Genomic DNA, 21911 nt, shown 5'->3' with positions numbered 1-21911 from the left:
CACCTTGATGATATCTAGGTCAAGTTCGAAACTGGGTCATGTGGGGTCAAAAACTAGGTCAGTAGGTCTAAAAATAGAAAAACCTTGTGACCTCTCTAGAGGCCATATTTATCAATGGATCTTCATGAAAATTGGTGAGAATGTTCACCTTGATGATATCTAGGTCAAGTTTGAAACTGGGTCACGTGCGGTCAAAAACTAGGTCAGTAGATCTAAAAATAGGAAAACCTTGTGACCTCTCTAGAGGCCATATTTCTCAATGGATCTTCATGAAAATTGGTCAGAATGTTCACCTTGATGATATCTAGGTCAAGTTCGAAACTGGGTCACATGGGGTTAAAAACTAGGTCAGTAGATCTAAAAATAGAAAAACCTTGTGACCTCTCTAGAGGCCATATTTTTCATGAGATCTTCATGAATATTGGTCAGAATGTTCACCTTGATGATATCTAGGTCAAGTTCGAAACTGGGTCATGTGGGGTCAAAAACTAGGTCAGTAGGTCTAAAAATAGAAAAACCTTGTGACCTCTCTAGAGGCCATATTTATCAATGGATCTTCATGAAAATTGGTGAGAATGTTCACCTTGATGATATCTAGGTCAAGTTCGAAACTGGGTCACGTGGGGTTAAAAACTAGGTCAGTAGATCTAAAAATAGAAAAACCTTGTGACCTCTCTAGAGGCCATATATTTCATAAGATCTTCATGAAAATTGGTCAGAATGTTCACCTTGATGATATCTAGGTCAAGTTCGAAACTGGGTCACGTGGGTTCAAAAACTAGGTCAGTAGGTCTAAAAATAGAAAAACCTTGTGACCTCTCTAGAGGCCATATTTTTCATGAGATCTTCATGAATATTGGTCAGAATGTTTACCTTGATGATATCTAGGTCAAGTTCGAAACTGGGTCACGTAGGGTCAAAAACTAGGTCATTAGGTCTAAAAATAGAAAAACCTTGTGACCTCTCTAGAGGCCATATTTCTCAATGGATCTTCATGAAAATTGGTCAGAATGTTCACCTTGATGATATCTAGGTCAAGTTCGAAACTGGGTCACGTGGGGTTAAAAACTAGGTCAGTAGATCTAAAAATAGAAAAACCTTGTGACCTCTCTAGAGGCCATATTTTTCATGAGATCTTCATGAATATTGGTCAGAATGTTCACCTTGATGATATCTAGATCAAGTTCGAAACTGGGTCATGTGGGGTTAAAAACTAGGTCAGTAGTTCTAAAAATAGAAAAACCTTGTGACCTCTCTAGAGGCCATATTTATCAATGGATCTTCATGAAAATTGGTCAGAATGTTCATCTTGATGATATCTAGGTCAAGTTTGAAACTGGGTCACGTGCGGTCAAAAACTAGGTCAGTAGATCTAAAAATAGGAAAACCTTGTGACCTCTCTAGAGGCGATATTTTTCAATGGATCTTCATGAAAATTGGTCAGTGTTTACCTTGAAGATATCTAGGTCAAGTTCGAAACTGGGTCACGTGGGGTTAAAAACTAGGTCAGTAGGTCTAAAAATAGAAAAAACCTTGTGACCTCTCTAGAGGCCATATTTCTCAACGGATCTTCATGAAAATTGGTGAGAATGTTCAGCTTGATGATATCTAGATCAGGTTTGTAACTGGGTCATGTGCGGTCAAAAACTAGGTCAGTAGGTCGGAAAATAGAAAAACCTTGTGACCTCTCTAGAGGCCATATTTTTCACGAGATCTTCATGAAAATTGGTGAGAATGTTCACCTTGATGATATCTAGATCAAGTTTAAAAGTGGGTCACGTGCCTTCAAAAACTAGGCCATTAGGTCAAATAATAGAAAAACCTTGTGACCTCTCTAGAGGCCATATTTTTCAATGGATCTTCATGAAAATTGGTCAGAATTTTTTATCTTGATGATATCTAGGTCACATGTGCTCAAAAACTAGGTCACTATGTCAAATAATAGAAATAATGACGTCATACTCAGTTCAACACTGGGTCATGTGGGGATAGGTGAGCGATTCAGGACCATCATGGTCCTCTTGTTGTAATTCTTTATGTATTGATAATTAATTCCTTAGAAGTAAAGCCTGATACATGTGTCAACAGTTTTTTGTTTTTTTTTTTTGGTTTTTTTACAGATATTTTTGTCAGAAAAAAATATGTGCATGGGGTGTATACTTTTACCAATTTGCTGAGACAATACAATTCACTGTTTGTAGAAGCTTACTTTTCATTAACAGACACAAAACCATACCTCTGAGAAGGATTGGATAAAAGTTTTAACAAGTTGATTATCAGATCGAAGCTTCTGTGAGAAAAATTGGTCAAGATTTTAATTAATGCCAGAACATTTAGGAAAATCTGTAAGAAAAATTGAGTTTCAACAATTTGTAGGAAAGTTTGGAATCAAATAGCACATCTCTGAAGTATTTGTCTACATGCATTATATTTAACAGGATCGAAGAAAATCAAAATATATTAACCTTCATGATATTACACTTTCCTTAGAAACGTTGTATTAACATGTCTCACATTGCATTCACCAGTTTTTGCATAATTAAGTGTACATTATTAAACTTTAGCTTGCGGGCAGCAAGTGATCCTACTTTTGCGACAAGTGCAGACCAAGATCAGCCTGTATCCATGTTTGCTATTCAGTCAGTAACTCTTTTATAGAACACCCCTTCGAAAAATAAATGGTACTGCCCAAATTGAATGAGAGACCAGTCCATTTTTGAAATTTAGAAGGGTAAAGGTTAATGTCTTGTTTCTTGTGAAATTATTTGATTTTGTGGGCACAAAATTTCATGGCGTTGGTCAAATTGGCTACTTTATGGAGATGTGAATTAGCAGAATTTGACCTTTGAAATGAATGGGAATTTTGCTGCTGAACTGGGATTCAATTTTGTGGATTGACGCAACTGTGAAATCCACAAAAATTTAATCCACCACGAAAATCAATGATTGCACGGTATTTATTTTTATTTGGCCTAAGTTTCTACGGCTAGTGCCACTTGGATTACATCATGCTGAATATTTAAGATTATATCTACATAATTTATGTTTGAATTTTTTTTGCAGTCAGTAAGAATTTCCAATTTTATATATGCAACAAAGTCTGTACAAGAATTTGACATTTTCTGTTCTATACATATATTCAGTATTATTTCAGTAACATAAAAAGTTTTGCATTTTAACAACTTGAACTTTATACCAGTTAAGGCATTAATTTCCATTCAGGTTTAAAGAGCTTTGTGTATAAATGTTTTATGTGCTGTATTTGAAAGATATTTCAAAACATTTTTGAGTTGAGCTGGAAAGTACAGTGTGACCTCTAATAACGATTCCTGAGGAAAAAAATACCTGCCTACATAATGATACAGTCATACCTATATTCAGCAGTCAGCCACAGTACCAACACAAACATTACTTAAGGCAGTTGGTGGTTTAAGACAAGTTGAAACTATAACAAAACTTTTTGAAAGTTGGCTGATTGGCCGCTTAAGGCAAGTGGCTGCTTAAAACAGGTGGATGCTAAAGGCAGGTTCAGCAGTATTTTCTTTCCCACAAGTCCAAAGTCTTAGTAAATTGACCTCTTCAGACAAGGTCAACCTTTGTGCAACAAACATTTTTCCAGTTTTCCCAGTGGCGTTTTCTGTAGAGAGATTGCACTGTATTTTATTTCATTCGTCATTATTTAACATGATGTCATGTTATTTCACCAATATTTTATAATGTTGTTTTTACAACTTTGTTTGCTATATTTATACGACATCACAGAGATACTGTTTATACTTTATGGAATTATAGTCAAAACTTTGTACATAGATAGACCTAGGTAAACAGTGAAGTGTGAGCTGTAGAAGGTATTATAGAATTATTAGTTTAGAAAATATCTTCATAAGAGGGGCTTTATAATGTTCTGAAAGAGATCCAGTAACTTTTTTACTGTTAAAACTATTAATTTGATATACAAGTATTATACGTAATAGCTCAGAAAGTCATAAAAGGGGAAGGAGAATTTGGTGAATGATCTATAATTTGTATTCAAGATGAAATGAAGCCCAGGGACAGAAAATGTATTTCAGAGCCGGTGTTAATTCAGAATTTGATTATCATTTTCTGGCAGGAAGGATATGGTTCTAATTAAGCCCCAAGAAATCTTGAAACAGGGGTTTTGACACTTAATATTTTTCATGTTTGGTTGAGGTTACGATATTTGAATAATATATAATCGGTTAAGATAAATATTACAAAAGTGATAAATCCTCTTACCGGAACTTTTTGAATGCCCTTCTTATGTAGAACACTTTTTCATTCCAATCTTGTAAATACCATTGATGTCATAGTATGCCTTAAAAGTGATGTAAATTTTAGCTAGAAGCCAGTGAGTATTGCCTTAATTTGTTGAAAATTCTTAAAGGGGCTTGCAGGCAGATCTGTTCAAAAGTTTCAAATCTTTTTCAGTAGAATAATTTTGAGGGTTGAATGCAAAAACAAAAGTAACTCATTTCAGATGTAGACGGACCTTCAACAGTTTTGCTTTCTAAAAAGAGAAATCCTTTGAAAATTATGGTAGCAGTTGTAACTTAATGGTATAAGTGAAATTAAGTGATTCTGTGAGTATGTATTTATAAAATCGTATATGTAGTATGTATAATATATATGAACCATGCCATGAGAAAACCAACATAGTGCATTTGCGACCAGCATGGCTCCAGACCAGCCTGCGCATCTGCACAGTCTGGTCAGGATCCATGCAGTTTGCTAACGGTTTCTCTAATTGCAATAGGCTTTAAAAGCGAACAGCATGGATCCTGACCAGACTGCGCGGATGCGCAGGCTGGTCTGGATCCATGCTGGTCGCAAACCCACTATGTTGGTTTTCTCATGACGCGGCTCATATATGAAAAACTTGCATAAGCATATCTTTATAGGTTAAAATTTGATATAATATAGCAACATTTGTGTTATTTACATCTTACTCATGTAATGTTGGCTAGAATAATACTATGGCATTTAATATTCTGCAGACATACATTTTGTTTAGGAAACTATGATATTCTGAGAGTTATGTGGATGCAAGCCCCTGTAAGAAATTAGCACTATAATAGCATTTAGTTTCAGCAGGTCTAAAGTTAAAAACAAAAGTTGCAAACTTCTTTTGCAAAGTTAGACTGACATGATCTGGTAGGTCTTGAAATTTCAAGAAAAGGATGTCGTTTGAACATACTTTGCGAATGTTCCTGTAGAATTATGTTCAGACTTGTTGAAACTTTTGCATAGTGCTAACTGAGTTTTTGTGGATAGGTTTGATTTATGATTGAAACTGTTCTTTGTGCTAATAATTTCTTTAAATATGTGTGATTTAACTACTTTCGCTTGCTGCTATTTTCTGTCGTTACGTATGATTTCTTATTGATTTAGAAAAACAATTGTAAAAAAAAAATCACCACTGAAATATTCATAGCATTTTTATGATCAAATACTGCTGCAGTTTTAAGAATCACAAATGAATGGTTCTTTGCAATTGATTGTTGTTGAAAATTTTGATTGTTGTTGAAAATTTTCACAGTTTGCAGATTCTGATTTCTTGAATAAGCAGAATCCAGTGTTAATTAGTTCCCAAGTTGGCAAATTTGTCATTCTTATTTAAGAAATATTAAGTTCCCAAACATGGTCTATCGTAGAATAACCCGTGTTTTGAGTTCTTATGCTTAAGAATATATCACAAAGTCCATAGGCCAGAGTGATATATTGTTCGGCATAAGAAGGAAAAACTAGGGTTATTCTACGATAAATCACACTTGCGAACTTATTATATCGATTCTAACACGACATAATAGTATCAACAGTGTTAGAAAAAATGGTAACTACTTTTTACGACCGTGCTACGCACCTGGATCGGATGACGTCGTTGCAAGCAAATTGTTTGTTGCAGAATAACCCGAGTAGATTTTGCACTACATGTATGTAGGTTATTTGCTGGTCCTGTTAGAATTATTATTATTCCTGCAGAATAGTCCCTTAGTTGATAAAAATTGCTAAAAAGATGGAATTTATGTGACAAATCTGAATTTTTACATCGTCCGATAATTGTTTGGACCAAATTTTGCATTGTTTGATGAATCTGATGTATCTAAAGATCAGAGATTATTTTTGTACTGAAAAATAGATACGGAAGTTGACCGATTCTCAGCTAAACATTTAGTGATTCAGAACCTATGAACATTTAGTGTTTTATGACCAAAGAGAATTTAGTGCCCTAAGACCTAATAATTTAGTGGAAACAGTTAAAGAATTTAGTTCTTCTATTCCTACTTTGAAGATACCGTTACCATGTTTGTGGTCTCTTACCTTACTTCAATAACTTTTAGTGTTCTCTGCCTTGAAGTCTTGTCTTGTATGTAGATATTTGATGAATGAGTATGTGTAGAGTGGTATGAACCATAGATCTGTTATATACTGTGTTATGTGTAAAGTCTTCATTTTACCCCAATATATTTAACTGTCATTTAATGCAATCTTTATTATAATAATAATAATGAAAAAATAAATAAATACCCTGTGGGGTTTCATCACAACAGTGTTATGTTTTCATTTGAATGGGGTATGTTGGTGCATCCATTTGTTGGCAGGCTGACAATTTGTTTTCCAATCACTAACCAGAGACAGTAGTCAGTTTGATGATTGCCAAATCGGTTGATGAACTGTATTGCTCTTGTGTCCAGTCAGAGCTCTTAAAATCGCAGTGACATTGTGGCTGAAATAGTTAACGGTAACTAATTGGTGAGCGCCTTGGCCTGTTGTGACGAAATTTTTGGATTGCCTGCCTTTGGTCTCTAGATGAGATAGGACCTATAATGAAATATTATTAGTTCCCCCTTGAGCTGCCTGAAATGAAATATTTTAAGTTCCCCCTTGAGCTGCCTGAAATGAAATATTGTAAGTTCCCCCTTGAGCTGTCGAAATGAAATATTTTAAGTTCCCCCTTGAGCTGCCTGAAATGAAATATTTTAAGTCCCCCCTTGAGCTGCCTGAAATGAAATATTTTAAGTTCCCCCTTGAGCTGCCTGAAATGAAATATTGTAAGTTCCCCCTTGAGCTGCCTGAAATGAAATATTTTAAGTTTCCCCTTGAGCTGCCTCAAATGAAATATTGTAAGTTTCCCCTTGAGCTGCCTGAAATGAAATATTTTAAGTTTCCCCTTGAGCTGTCTAAAATGAAATAATCCCCCAGCTGTCTAAATTGAAATAACATGGAAAATTGTTTCAGATCAATTACTTTAGAACCACTTGACCCAGAATGTTGACACTTCATAGGATGATTCGACTTGCAGAGTAGACTACCCGTATGATTTTGATCAAAGGCCAAGGCCACAGGGGCCAGAATCCGTCACACTTCATTTCCATTTAATAACAAGACAACCATTTTACCTAGAACCTTTAAACTTCATAGGGTAATAGAGCTTATAAAGTAGATGACCCTATTGTTTTAGGAGTCACTTGATTAAAGGTCAAGGTCACAGAGGCCTGAACACAGAAACCCGTTTCCGATCAATAACTTAAGAACAACTGGACCCAGAATGTTGAAACTTCAAATTAAAGATGAGTGGATATGCAAAGTAGATGACCTGTATTGTTTTTGGGTCCATTGATTAAAGGTCAAGGTCACAGGGACCAGATCATTGGAAACTTTCCTATCAATTACTTGACAACCATCTAACACAGAAACTTCGAACTTAATACAATGTATGTTGACAGGACTTACAGAGTAGATGACCCCCTTTTTTTGGATTACTCGATCAAAGGTCACAGTCACAGGGGCCAGAACATGGAAAACTGTTTCCAAGCTATAACTTGACAACCATTTGATACAGAGCTTTGAAACATCACGGGATGATTGGACATGACTTGTAGATAACCTCTTGATCTTTGGGGCATTCTTTCAGAGGTCGAGGTCACTGGGCGTTGATATGGGAAACAATCTCCGAACCACTTATCATTAACCCAGAATATTGAAACTTCATAGGATGATTGGACATGCAGAGCGGACGACCTCTCCTGATCTATGGGTGGCTTGATGACCCCCTTTTTTTTTTTGATTACTCGATCAAAGGTCACAGTCACAGGGGCCAGAACATGGAAAACTGTTTCCAAGCTATAACTTGACAACCATTTGATACAGAGCTTTGAAACATCACGGGATGATTGGACATGACTAGTAGATAACCTCTTTTGATCTTTGGGGCATTCTTTCAGAGGTCGAGGTCACTGGGCGTTGATATGGGAAACAATCTCCGAACCACTTATCATTAACCCAGAATATTGAAACTTCATAGGATGATTGGACATGCAGAGTGGACGACCTCTCCTGATTTATGGGTGGCTTGATCAATGGTCAAGGCCACAGGGGCCAAAACATGGAAAACTGATTGCAATCCGTAACTTGAGAAACACTTGACAAGAATGCTAAAAAGGGGGCCATTCTTTTAGAGATCAAGGTCACAGGGGCTAGAACATGGAAACACGTTTCCAATCCATAACTATAAAACCATTTTGCACAGAACGTTGAAATTTCTAGGGATGATTGGACGTACTGAGTAGACGACTCCTATTGCATTTCAGTCACTAAGGCAACCATCAGTGTCTGACTTTCGCTCGTGTCCCCAGTGGTGACTTCTTGCCTATTACTACTATGCTTCGGGGGAGACATGCTTATCTGCAAAAGCATCTTCTAGTTAATTTAAATGGTTAGGCTCAGTCCCTTTTAGGGACTGCCAGAAATAACAAGAGGGCCAAGATGGCCCTAGGTCGCTCACCTAAGAAACACTCCATAACAGTGTAAAACATGTTTGACCTAGTGATTTCATGGAAACAAATATTCTGACCAATTTTCATTAAGATTGGACCAAAAAATTGGTCTCTTGCCATATAACAAGCATTTTCTTAGATATGACCTAGTTTTTGACCCTAGATGACCCATGTTCAAACTCGACCTAGATTTTATCAAGGCAATCATTCTGACCAAAATTCATGAAGATAACTGAAAAATACAGCCTCTATCACATACAGAAGTTTTTTCTTTGATTTGACCAAGTGACCTAGTTTTTGACCTCAGATGACCCATATTCAAATTCGACCTAGATTTCATTAAGGCAATCAACCTGACCAAATTTCATAAAAATCAATTGAAAAAAACACTCTCTATTGCATACACAAGATTTTTCTTTAATTTGACCTAGTGACCTAGTTTTTGACCTCAGATAACCCATATTCAAAATCAACCTAGATTTCATCAAGGCAATCACTCTGACCAAATTTCATGAAGATCAATTGAAAAATACATCCTCTATTGCATACACAATGTTTTTCTTCGATTTGACCTAGTGACCTAGTTTTTGACCCCAGATCACCCATTTTCGAACTCGGCCTAGATTTTATCAAGGTAATCATTCTGGCTAAATTCATGAAGATCAGTTGAAAAATACCGCCTCTATTGCATACACAAGGTTTTTCTTTGATTTGACCTAGTGACCTAGTTTTTGACCCCAGATGGCCCTATTTTCGAACTTGGTCTAAATTTCATCAAGGTAATCATTCTGACCAAAATTCATGAAGATCAATTGAAAAATACAGCCTCTATCGCATACACAAGGTTTTTCTTTGATTTGACCTAGTGACCTAGTTTTTGACCCGAGATGACCCATTTTCGAACTCGGCCTAGATTTCATCAAGGCAATCATTCTGACCAAAATTCATGAAGATCAATTGAAAAATACAGCCTCTATCGCATACACAAGGTTTTTCTTTGATTTGACCTAGTGACCTAGTTTTTGATCCGAGATGACCCATTTTCGAACTCGGCTTAGAATTCATCAAGGTTATCATTCTGACCAATATTCATAAAGATTAATTGAAAAATACCGCTTCTATCGCATACACAAGGTTTTTCTTTGATTTGACCTAGTGACCTAGTTTTTGAACCCAGATGACCCATTTTCGAACCCGGCCTAGATTTCATCAAAGTTATCATTCTGACCAATATTCATGAAGATTAAATGAAAAATACAGCCTCTATCGCATACACAAGGTTTTTCTTTGATTTGACCTAGTGACCTAGTTTTTGACCCATTTTCGAACTCGGCCTAGCTTTCATCAAGTTTATCATTCTGACCAATATTCATGAAGATTAATTGAAAAATACAGCCTCTATCGCATACACAAGCTAAATGTTGACAGACGACGGACAACAGACAGACGACGGACGCCGGACATCGAGCGATCAGAAAAACTCACCTGAGCATTGCTCAGGTGAGCTAAAAATAGACCTTTTAACCTATTTCTTAGCTGGAACCACTTGATGGATCTCCAGCAAACTTGGTCTGTAGCATCATTATAATTGTTTTCTCTCGAATTTATTCAAGTGGTAACATCTCACCGATATTGGGGTCCGCCAGAGCTAGAAATAGAAGGAATTCTCCTCATGAACTGCTTGCTGGATCGACATCATGGTCCGTAGTAGCATGCTTGTAATATCCTCTCCAATTTGTTCGAATGGTTCTGCTGGACTGAAATTAAGGGCCGCCAGAGCTTAAAAAAGAATTGCCTTTCAATGACTTCTCTTGAACAACTTGATAGATCTTTATGTTTGTCTGCAGCATCATTACTAGGTCCTTTCCCAACTTTGTTCGAATGGGGTGCATGTCCCCTTTTAGTGACCACTTGAACGAATAAGAGGGTCAAGATGGCCCTAGGTCGCTCACCTGAGAAACACACCATAACAGTGTAAACATGTTTGACCTAGTGATTCATGGAAACAAGTATTCTGGCCAATTTTGATTAAGACTGGACCAAAAATGTGGTCTCTTGAGTTTAAACAAGTATTTTCTAAGATGTGACCTAGTGACCTAATTTTTTTACCCAAAATGACCCATATTCAAACTTGAACTAGATTTTATCAAGGCAAACATTCGGACCAAATTTCATGAAGATCAATTGAAAAATACAGCCTATATCACATACACCAGGGTTTTTTTTATTTGACCTAGTGACTTACTTTTTGAATACAGATGACCCATGTTCAAACTCGACCTAGATTTCATCAAGGCAATCATTCTGACCAAATTTCATAAGGACAAACTGAAAAATACAGTCTCTATTGCATACACAAGGTTTTTCTTTGATTTGACCTAGTGACCTAGTTTTTGACCCCAGATGACCCATATTCAAACTTGACCTAGATTTCATCAAGGCAATCATTGTGACCAAATTTCATGAAGATCAATTGAAAAATACAGCCTCTTTTTCTTTGATTTGACCTAGTGACCTACTTTTTGACCCTAGATGACCCATATTCAAACTCGACCTAGATTTCATCATGGCAATCCTTCTGACTGAAAGTCATGAAAATCAATTGAAAAATACAGTCTCCTATCGCATACACAGTTTTTCTTTGATTTGACCTAGTGACCTAGTTTTTAATCCCAGATGACCCATTTTCGAACTTGGCCTAGATTTCATCAAGGCGACCATTCTGACCAAAATTCATGAAGATCAATTGAAAAATACAGCCTCTATCGCATACACAAGGTTTTTCTTTGATTTGACCTAGTGACCTAGTTTTTGACCCCAGATGACCCATTTTCGAACTTGGCCTAGATTTCATCAAGATTATCATTCCGAATGAAATTCATGAAGATCAGTTGAAAAATACAGCCAATTTGGGCAGTACAGGGGCATTCACTGAAAATTCACTGACTGAACAGCGAACAGTATTAACCAGGATCAGCCTGCATTGGATGTGGAGGCCGATCTTGGTCTGCACAGGTCGCAAATGAAGAATCGCATGCCGGCAGCAGGCTAAAGGTTAATAAAAGAAATTGTGCAGTTCACAGAACACATTTATTTTCTCAGAAGAACGGTTTTGCAAATTTGTGAAGTATTTATAATGACAAGAGGGCCATGAAGGTCCTGTATCGCTCACCTGACCTAAAGATCATAAGATTAACATTCTGACCAAGTTTCATTAAGATATGGTCATAAATGTGGCCTCTAAAGTGTAAACTAGCTTTTCCTTTGATTTGACCTGGTGATCTAGTTTTTGACCCGACATGACCCAAATTCAAACTGGACCTTGAGATCATCAAGATTGCCATTCTGACCAAGTTCCAGGAAGATACAGTCATAAATGTGGCCTCTACAGTGTTAACAAGCTTTTCATTTGATTTAACCTGGTGACCTAGTTTTTGACCCCAACTGACCCAGATTTGAACTTGACCTATAGATAGATCATCAAGATTACCATTCTGACCAAGTTTCATTAAGATATGGTCATAAATGTGGCCTCTACAGTGTAAACTAGCTTTTCCGTTGATTTTACCTGGTGACCTAGTTTTTGATTCTACATAGCCCAGATTCAAACTTGACCTTGAAATCACCAAGATTATTATTCTGACCAAGTTTCATGAAGATACTGTCATGAATGTGGCCTCTAGAGTGTTAACAAGCATTTCCTTTGATCAGACCTAGTGACCTAGTTTTTGACCCCACCTGACCCAGATTTGAACATGACCTATAGAGCCTCAAGATTAAGATTAACACTCTGACCAAGTTTCACTAAGATATGGTCATAAATGCGGCCTCTAAGGTGTAAACTAGCGTTTCCTTTGATTTGACCTGGTGACCTAGATTTTTTATCCTACATGACCCAGACTCAAACTGAACCTTGAGATCATCAAGATTAACATTCTAACCAAGTTTCATGAAGATAGTCATAAATGTGGCCTCTACAGTGTTAACAAGCTTTTCCTTTGATTTGACCTGGTGACCTAGTTTTTGACCCAAGTTAACCCAATATCAAACTCGTCCAAGATTTTATTGAGGGTTACATTCTGACCAAATTTCATTAAGATTGGGCCAAAATTGTGACCGCTAGAGTGTTAACAAGCTTTTCCTTTGATTTGACCTGGTGACCTAGTTTTTGACCCCAGATGACCCAAAATCGAACTCGTCCAAGATTTTATTGAGTGTAACATTCTGACCAAGTTTCATTTAGACTGGGCAAAAATTGTGACCTCTAGAGTGTTAACAAGCTTTTCCTTTGATTTGACCTGGTGACCTTGTTTTTGAGCCCAGATGACCCAATATTGAACTCGTCCAAGATTTTATTGAGGGTAACATTCTGACCAAGTTTCATTAAGATTTTTTAACTTGTTTTATTTTAATTTGTAAACAATCAAAATGTTGACAACGACGATGGACGAATGACGATGACGGACACACGGCGATCACAAAAGCTCACCTTTGAGCACTTGGTGCTCAGGTGAGCAAAAAATTGCATAAAAATGGCAATCTATTTCTCTGAATAATATATAACTCAGTCTTAAATTATTACGCTATTTATACAGCAAGGAAGGAAATGGATATCCAAAAAATAATTGAGTTGTCTTGCTGGCTGAGAAACAATTATGACATATTTTGGTAGTCCATGGAAATCTAGAGATTAGAACTGGATACCTAAAAAATTCTCATTTGAATTACATGGAATGAAGCATTAAGTCTCGAGACGCTCAAGAAGTAAAAAATTTATTCATTATACTATAGTAACAGAGCAGTACTACATAATCTACACAAAACACATGAATTGTCACAAAATCATCATAGATCCATTTCAGAAACACAGCTAATGTATTAAATTTGAGCCGCACCATGAGAAAACCAACCTAGTGCATTTGCGACCAGCATGGATCCATGCTGGATGCAAATGCACTAGGTTGGTTTTCTCATGGTGCCGTTCGTATTGCTTCTTTAAAAATATCAAAAACCTTCAAAATTTGTTCATGTGAAAAAAACTGAACAATATTATTACAATGGTAGAACAATCATTCCGCTTTGAAGGGAAGTAATGACAAAGCTTGTTCTTTCACTAAATTTACTCCATTAAGGCATGTGTGCAGGTCTAGGCATTGCAAAAGCTGAGTGTAAAATTATTTAACATCACTGGTGAACAATTTTGAGGTTATGGCTAAAACGGCTGATATGAGGTAACATGATTTTGTGGGTTTGGAATTTTGCAAAGATATTTCTTGGTTAATTGAGATTTATTTTTATGGAATGATGCAACATAAAAACCCTGGTAAATTATCCACATATCCTTTCGTAGTAGGAGTATTTTGAAACAGGTTTTTTCCCATTATAATATAACTAGGGCCTTACAACAAATGTCTAAAATTTATGAAAAGGAAGACTTTATAGTATACTAAATTTATGCTAAAAGTGTTACATGATTGATTGAGTACAATGTTTTTGGAATGTTTCTTTTACATAGAAGGAAAATTATGATGCTTTGAAAATAATGCTGATACTGGTGAAGCAACATAATTTTCCTTCAACCAGTCCTGAAGCAAAGTATGGACTGATTTCCCAAAAAAGGAGACTAAAGTCAAGATGCTTAAGGCGAGTAAATTCTTGTACCTAGAACCAGCTTGGTTTTCTTTCTCAGACAAAATTATGATTTGACTGCAGAAATAAGACTGATTCCTTTAAAAAAAGGTTAAAACTACCATGTTTTGAAGTGGACTGGTTTCTTTTTAAATTCTATGGAGGCTGAATTATTCAACCTTGAACTAGACTGGTTTTCTTTTTCATAAGAAATCAAAATCTGAATGCAGAAATGGACTGCTTCCCCAAAAGAAGGTTAAAATCTTTGAAGCAGACTGGTTTCTTTTTTTCTACATTCTTTCAAACCATAATGTATGGTCATACAATTCCGACCGATTTCACTCAAAATGGAACCCGGCATGAATCCTGAGAGCACAATCTTTGAACACCAAAAAGATTCTGTCTAAATAAAATTTACAACTAAAAATACCTTAATTTCCTTAATACCCTTAATTTCAAGACTTACATTTTTCTTGGCTGTCATTTTGTTGAACATGTTGAAGTCAAAATATTGCATTTAAGTACTTAAAGGTTATTAACACCAAAAGAAATTTTACTTGTGAGTAGCACTGTAAAGGGCCTCTAAAATCTTTCAAAGAAAATGCCATTTTCCCCTGTCAGAAGTTATTAGAATAGACTATAGATCATTTCTGGACCTAAATACATTAAGTTTTGCAGTAAGAGAGTATAGTAAACTAAAAGCAACAATTTAATTCATTAGAAAGTCAACAAGTGGTCTATAACCTATTGCCAACTAAATAATCTACTTAATGGATTCACTTAAGAGGTATTGTGTAGACCTGGCATAAAAAACAATAAGTGAGACAAAATTTGAACATTTCTGGTTGCTGATTGAATGTTTAGACTAGTTAAGCTATAATAAGATCTGGTTGCTGATTGGACATTTAAAAATCTCTGGTTGTTGATTCTATGTTTAGACTAGTGAAGCTATAATTAGATCTGGTTTCTGATTGGATGTTTAACAATCTGTGGTTGCTGATTGGATGTTTAACTATCTCTGGCTGCTGATTGAGTGTTAAGGCTAGTTAAAACTATGAAGATTTGTTTCAAGCAAATATTAATAAGCAATTAAGCAAAAGGAATATCAGACACATTGCACTTTCCTTATTTAAGTAATAGAGTATTTTGGACATACAACTCTTGAAAATACACCATTAACACTTAGCTGCAGCTGATTTCACTAAAATTCTCATACAAAATTTAAAAGCAGAGTGACAGTTGACATAAGATGTAACTACATTTAAAACATAAATTTTACATATTAATAATGTTTTCAATATTAGACTGGAGTCACAAATCTTATTATTGTAGATCATGATTGATTACAGTCCTAACAACCAGGTCCTAAGGTTATAAAACTGAATTAGAAAACTAGTTTCCGAATACAACTCTGCCATTGGTCAATTCAGCTCCAAAACAGCCAATCAGATGCTGGAATTTAAGGCTGGTCTCCAAATTCAAGTTTTATTATAACCTGTTTAAGACTGGTCTCTAACATCAACTTTTTTAACCTGTTTGAGGCTTGTCTCCAAACTCCACCTTTTTAACCTGTTTGAGTCTCTAAACTAAAGTGTTTTTTTTCACCTGTTTGAAACTGGTCTCCAAACTAAAGTTTTTTTAACCTGTTTGTGAAAGGTCTCCAAACTCAAGTTTTTTTAACCTGTTTGAAACTGGTCTCCAAACTCAAGTTTTTTTAACCTGTTTGAAACTGGTCTCCAAAGTCAAGTTGTTTTAACCTGTTTGAGAAAGGTCTGCAAACTAAAGTTTTTTTAACCTGTTTGAGAAAGGTCTCCAAACTCAAGTTTTTATTAACTTGTTTGAGAAAGGTCTCCAAACTCAATTTTTTTTAAACCTGTTTGAGAAAGGTCTCCAAACTCAAGTTTTTTAACCTGTTTGAGACTGGTCTCCAAACTAAACTTTTTTTCACCTGTCTGAGACTGGTCTCCAACTAAAGTTTTTTAACCTGTTTGAGAGTGGTCTCCAAACCCAACTTTTTTAACCTGTTTGAGACTGGTCTCCAAACTCAAGTTTTATAACCTGTTTAAGACTGGTCTCCAAACTCCACCTTTTTAACCTGCTGGTCTCCAAACTAAACTTTTTTTAACCTGTCTGAGACTGGTCTCCAAACTTCACTTTTTTTTTTACCTGTTTGCGACTGGCCTCCAAATTTAACTTCTTTTAACCTGTCTGAGACTGGTTTCAAAACTCAAATTTTTTAACTGATTTGTGACTGGTCTCCAAACACCATATAGAGCCAACAATTTTCAATTGTACAGCAAGACTGGAAAACAAGGATTAATGCCCGTGGTGTCAATATCGAGAACTCTACAGTTTTATTAGTCGTACAGAAGCACTCTTAAAGCTTGCATTTGTTAAATCATCAAGTATCGTAGATACACATGTATAATGCACAGTTTTTTACCCCCGGGACCACCCCCGAATCGGGGGTGCGCATTATACACGGGTGCGCATTATACATGGGTATCTACGGTATAAATCTTCATATCAAAGACATACAGAGAAACTCTCTCTTAGTACATTGGTGTAGAAAGTATCAGTCAAGTAACTGTTCACTATGACAGTGATACACAAATAAGCCCGACCCGTAAGATATTTCAAACAAATTCTCCATATGTGCAAATAACATAAATACATCATACATTTTTCACCTTGTACTTACTTCTTTTCAGAACTAAGAAGCACCATTACTATACTTCTGCTGTTTGATCCACCTAATCTGTAACAAGGTTTTATTTAAATTTCATCCTTATTTTTTTTTAACCCTTATCCTCCTATATTTCTAAAATGGGACTATTTCATCATTCAACCTGGGTAGTACCACTTATCATCACTGAAAATTTCCTGTCTGAATAGCTAACAGTGCAGACCATGATCAGACAGCATGTGACGGATGTGCAGGCTGATCTTGGTCTGCACTGGTCGCAAAGGCAAAATCATTTGCTGCCAGCAGGCTAAAGGTTAAGATCCAGATATAAACTACATATCATTTCTAAAGCTCTCTAAGGCTGGCAGTAGGATTTATTAAGATTTGTAGAATATCATTAAAAATTTATAATATCAACTGTATTTTTCCTGTGGTAATAATTAGACAAAATCACAAAATTAACTTAGAAACTTTACTTTTTTGCACGAACATGCTGCTTTAATGCTAACTAAGATATTCTCAAAGTCTTAAAACAATCCATTTACAAATAAAGTAAAAAACTATGGTGTATAAAATGCTAAAATAAAATTACCCCATTAGAATAACGTATATCAATGGTGTTGTCTTATATTCAAAGAGAAATCCAGGAAAATCCTTGTTGCAGAAAAGTTGGATCAAACAGTACATGATAAAAATGCAATGAGTAGGTCAACATTAACACAAACATGAACAATTTTTTTTTACATATAGCTGGTGTTGATCTCTTATCCTAGGTTATTTCTGGTAAAAGACAGCTGCAGTCATGCACAAAAATGTGTGTTACATGTATATAGATTGCGTAGATCTTATAAGGAGGTACCCCACAGCACAATTATAAGTAAATTTTTCATATCATAACTATACCATTTACCACTATTACATTTTTCATATCATTATAATCACAATTTTCCTACTCTTACATTCTATTACATTTTCCACCATATCGAAACTAAAACATTTCCATATTCATTACAGTTTTCATTTCAAGACAACTACACTTCTTATAACATTACTACTATATATATGTTCTTTTCTCAAAGCATTACTATTACATTTCGAGTCATTACTATTACCTTTCAGTATCATGACAATTACAGTTCTTGTGAAAAGGACAAAGCTGCCTTGTGACAATAGCAATTCTTGGTTTGAATAAGAACGTATGAGAACAGGTGCAAAATTAAAATACTACATAATCCAATGAACAATGACTCCGCAAGAAAAGTATAAATCCTATAAATAGACAATTTCAGTGCCTTGCATAAACAAACATTTCAGGATAGACGGCCTTTAAGGTAGATAACAAGATCTGTCCACTATCTAAAATTTTAAAAGTCATTTTTCAAACCTTTAAGGGAACTTCAAGTGAATAAGGAAGACAAGGTAAATTACTGTTTGTTCTATAGCAATAGCAAGTTTTAAGGTAATTTAGAGGAGACACAGGTTTTAAACTAGGCTTTATGAAGTATTAAAGAGTTTAGCACTAACCTATGTTTATATGAACATGCATAATCACCTTAAAGAGGCTGACTGAGCATACAAAAAATAAGAAGTAGAAAAAATAAATTTCAACAGTGAGCAACATTAGATAACAACAAAAGCAGTAAAGTGAGGCCCCTTTGACATAAAAAGAAGCTATGGGAAGGAATATTATGTAATGTCATGTTTTTATTTATATATGTGTACACTTTTTGTCTATTTTTCACATCTAACATATTATGTTTTAACAAAATCTACCTATTACAAACATTTAAAGAACAGTTCACACCTGACCAGTAAACCTTTAAAATGCATATGAAATTGTCTAGAAATATGGTAGCTTTAGATATATCATTCCCTTTGAAAGATAAAAGTCCAGTGTGAATATTTATAAATTAAGTGATACTATAATATTTCACTGGCCTAGATTTTTTCTCTCTATTCAAAGAAGTTGGCATCAAACAAAAAATAAGACACCTGCTTTAACAGCCATATCAGACATTCATAAGGAAATTTGTTTAATCTCATAAATAAAATAAAAATTGAGATATCTGACATATGTATCAAATCACAGTGGTACCATTCTATTCAATTTCCATTCATGTCACAGGGGTACTTAAAGACGAAAGAAACTAAAAATCAACATTTACATAAAAAAATCATGTCCAAGATTGTGCATGTCCTCCTGGCTTCTTGGATGCAAATGCTATCTTGGTGACAAATCGATTAAAGATTCCTTTGCCCTTTACTTTTGCTTCTGGCAAATGAGACAATGATTCGAAAATGGCAAAGAATTTCTTTCCTTAACAACAACAGAAAAGGCTGCAACAACAACAGCAGAAACAGTTTTAACAGCTAATATTAATTTTGATTTCTTATATTTCTAATAAGTCAAATTCTGAAATAAATCTGACCTACAAAAAGAAAAAAAAAACAAGATTTTGCTGCCAGATTATAATAATGCCTAATTTGCCAAACTATCTGACGTTACAAATTCCGCTTGTGAAGAAATGTTGCGCATATGAGTAGTATCTGAAAATCAAAAAATTATCCAAGGGAAGTTCGCAAACCCCAATTTCCAAGTTTTAGAAGTTGTAACTTATTCATTCCAAAGAAACCCTATGTAACCCCAAGACTGAAAACTATTCATTAAAATACAACTTTTTCTAATATTTGTCTTGTGAACAACTGGGTAAAAATGTCTGATTCTTGTCTATCAAACTGTTAAGAGTGAAAATTCAACAAAAAATACCAAATGTGTAGTATTTCCTCTATATAATGCAACAGTTTACCCAACAATTAAAGGTCCAATACTAAGGAAAGTGAACATTTTAATTTCTTTTAAAAAGCACAGAAACTATTTCATTTTATTGGAAAATGAAAGTTGGTATGTAGAAATTCGAAATAAATCGCAGTATATGTACAATTATTTTTCTATGAAGTATGAAGAAAGTTAAAAAGACCTGGGGGGTCATTCTGTCGATTCATTGAAATTTCAACATAATACACATACATTTCTTTGAGTTCCAAAGACCTTCTGTAAATTTTGACCTGCCAATCTTCATTATTTAGTGTCTTGCAGAAGTCTATGCACTGGCTATGAAAAAAATTGCCAACTCACTTTCTCTTAGTAATGGACCTTTAAAAAATATCACATTTAAAATCCATCACATTCAAATTGGATAACATAATTATACTAGTTTCTAAATACATTATCTATCATTTATGGAGTTTTACAGTCCTGGAATTCTTGGTAAATCACAAAACTTCAAAATCAATCAACAGTACACTGTAAAATCATTATTACTGGAGGGTAATTATTTTTGTGGACTTTGTGGCTGAATCTTTCCGCAAAATTAAATTTCCAAAAAGTATATAATTCCTATTCATTTTAATCCATAAAATGTAGAATCAGAATCTACAAATTTATGTCCCCACAAAATTTCTATTTTTGGCTGAAACCACGAAATTTTATGCCCATGAATTTAAATCATTTTACCTTAATCATTCAAAATGTGCTCTTTGGAAATTCTACAAAAATTTTGCCAATTTTGCCACAATTTTTTTTTATTTATTTTAAACTAATAAATATCTATAAAGTGCACTAACATTTACTAGATATGTAAAATGAATTTTCACAGCAGAAATATGGTTAATAATAGAGCGAATATAAAACTAAAATATAACTTCATATTTGTACAGGTATGTTACTATATATTAATATAAACACCTGTTGAGACAAAATTCAGACATTGAAATTTCAACTGTATAGATTCACGTGTTAAACCTAAATAATATGCTATTCAAAATAAAGTACATTTATAATGTAGTAAGCCATTTAGTATTTCACTATGTGCGAAGGATTTTTTATGGTTAACAAGAAACGTAATCTAACAAAAGCTTGAAAGACTATCCTATGCCTATCTAACATCTTTCTCTTTATGGTGTACATTTAAGGTAGCAGTACTACAATAATGACAATTGGCAACTTCAGGGTGATTATGTGTTCTTGTATGCCAGCTCAGCATCTTCAGCTGTTTCTTTGAGAGAACATTCGAAGAACACCTGAATCGAGCAAACAAGACGTACGTACACTCACAAAATTAGCCAATAGTCATAACAGGTCCACAACATAAACAAAACTTTCTTATCCACATAACATACAAGCCATATATAAAACAACGCTTGTTCCCCCTACCTCTCTGTTTAACACCCCATCTAATGAGAAATAGATATCCACCGACTTTTCTTTTGTTACTTTTCCAAGCATTAACAAATACCATGATAAGCTCATCTTTAACAAGGTTGCTAAAAGTACCCGGTAGCATCCCAAAGAGAGGAAAACAAACAAATATTTCCGATTCTGCACCAGTAATGATCTCAATCCTCTTTCATTCATTATGCCTCTGAAGAAAAATAAAACTTCCTGTCAGCCCGAATCTACTATAAATAGCCTGCTGACAAATTCAATGCTTCGTCTGCTGCGATATATATATAATTATTTAGCAGATATAAATTCTTTATTATAGTTACAAATGACCGCTACAGTGATCGCCTATGACATTTTCACACCTAGTTGCTTTCTAACATGTTCATAAACCACATAACTTATGCTAACGGCAGGTGCTACTTTGAGGAAATTTGGTGCAAGACCGCGATAAAACCCCTTGAAACCTTCTTCTGTGTAGATCTTCTTGAACATTGAGCTCATGGTGCTTTTGGAACTTGCTGAAAACAGATTAAAAAATATTATTCTATGCTTATTCACACTGAAATATGCATTTTGC

The 21911-nt window shown here is 34.9% G+C and overlaps 1 protein-coding gene across 5 annotated transcripts in view; it reads right to left on the bottom strand.

Annotated features, from left to right (window-relative positions):
* Positions 1 to 13554: 13554 nt before the first annotated feature.
* The window catches only part of LOC123556241 (calcium-binding mitochondrial carrier protein SCaMC-2-like), a 45865-nt gene continuing 37508 nt past the window's right edge, over positions 13555 to 21911 (bottom strand). For all 5 annotated transcript variants that reach the window (XM_045346844.2, XM_045346851.2, XM_045346859.2 and 2 more), the window contains one exon: positions 13555 to 21852. In XM_045346844.2, coding sequence (XP_045202779.2) covers positions 21680 to 21852 — 173 coding nt within the window. In that variant the 3' untranslated portion in view covers positions 13555 to 21679. The remainder of the gene's footprint in view (positions 21853 to 21911) is intronic.

The sequence above is a fragment of the Mercenaria mercenaria genome, chromosome 15 (assembly GCF_021730395.1).
Source record: "Mercenaria mercenaria strain notata chromosome 15, MADL_Memer_1, whole genome shotgun sequence".
Lineage (NCBI taxonomy): Eukaryota > Metazoa > Mollusca > Bivalvia > Venerida > Veneridae > Mercenaria > Mercenaria mercenaria.
The sequence above is the reverse complement of the archived record's forward strand: the minus strand, read 5'-3'. Positions and strand labels throughout refer to the sequence as shown.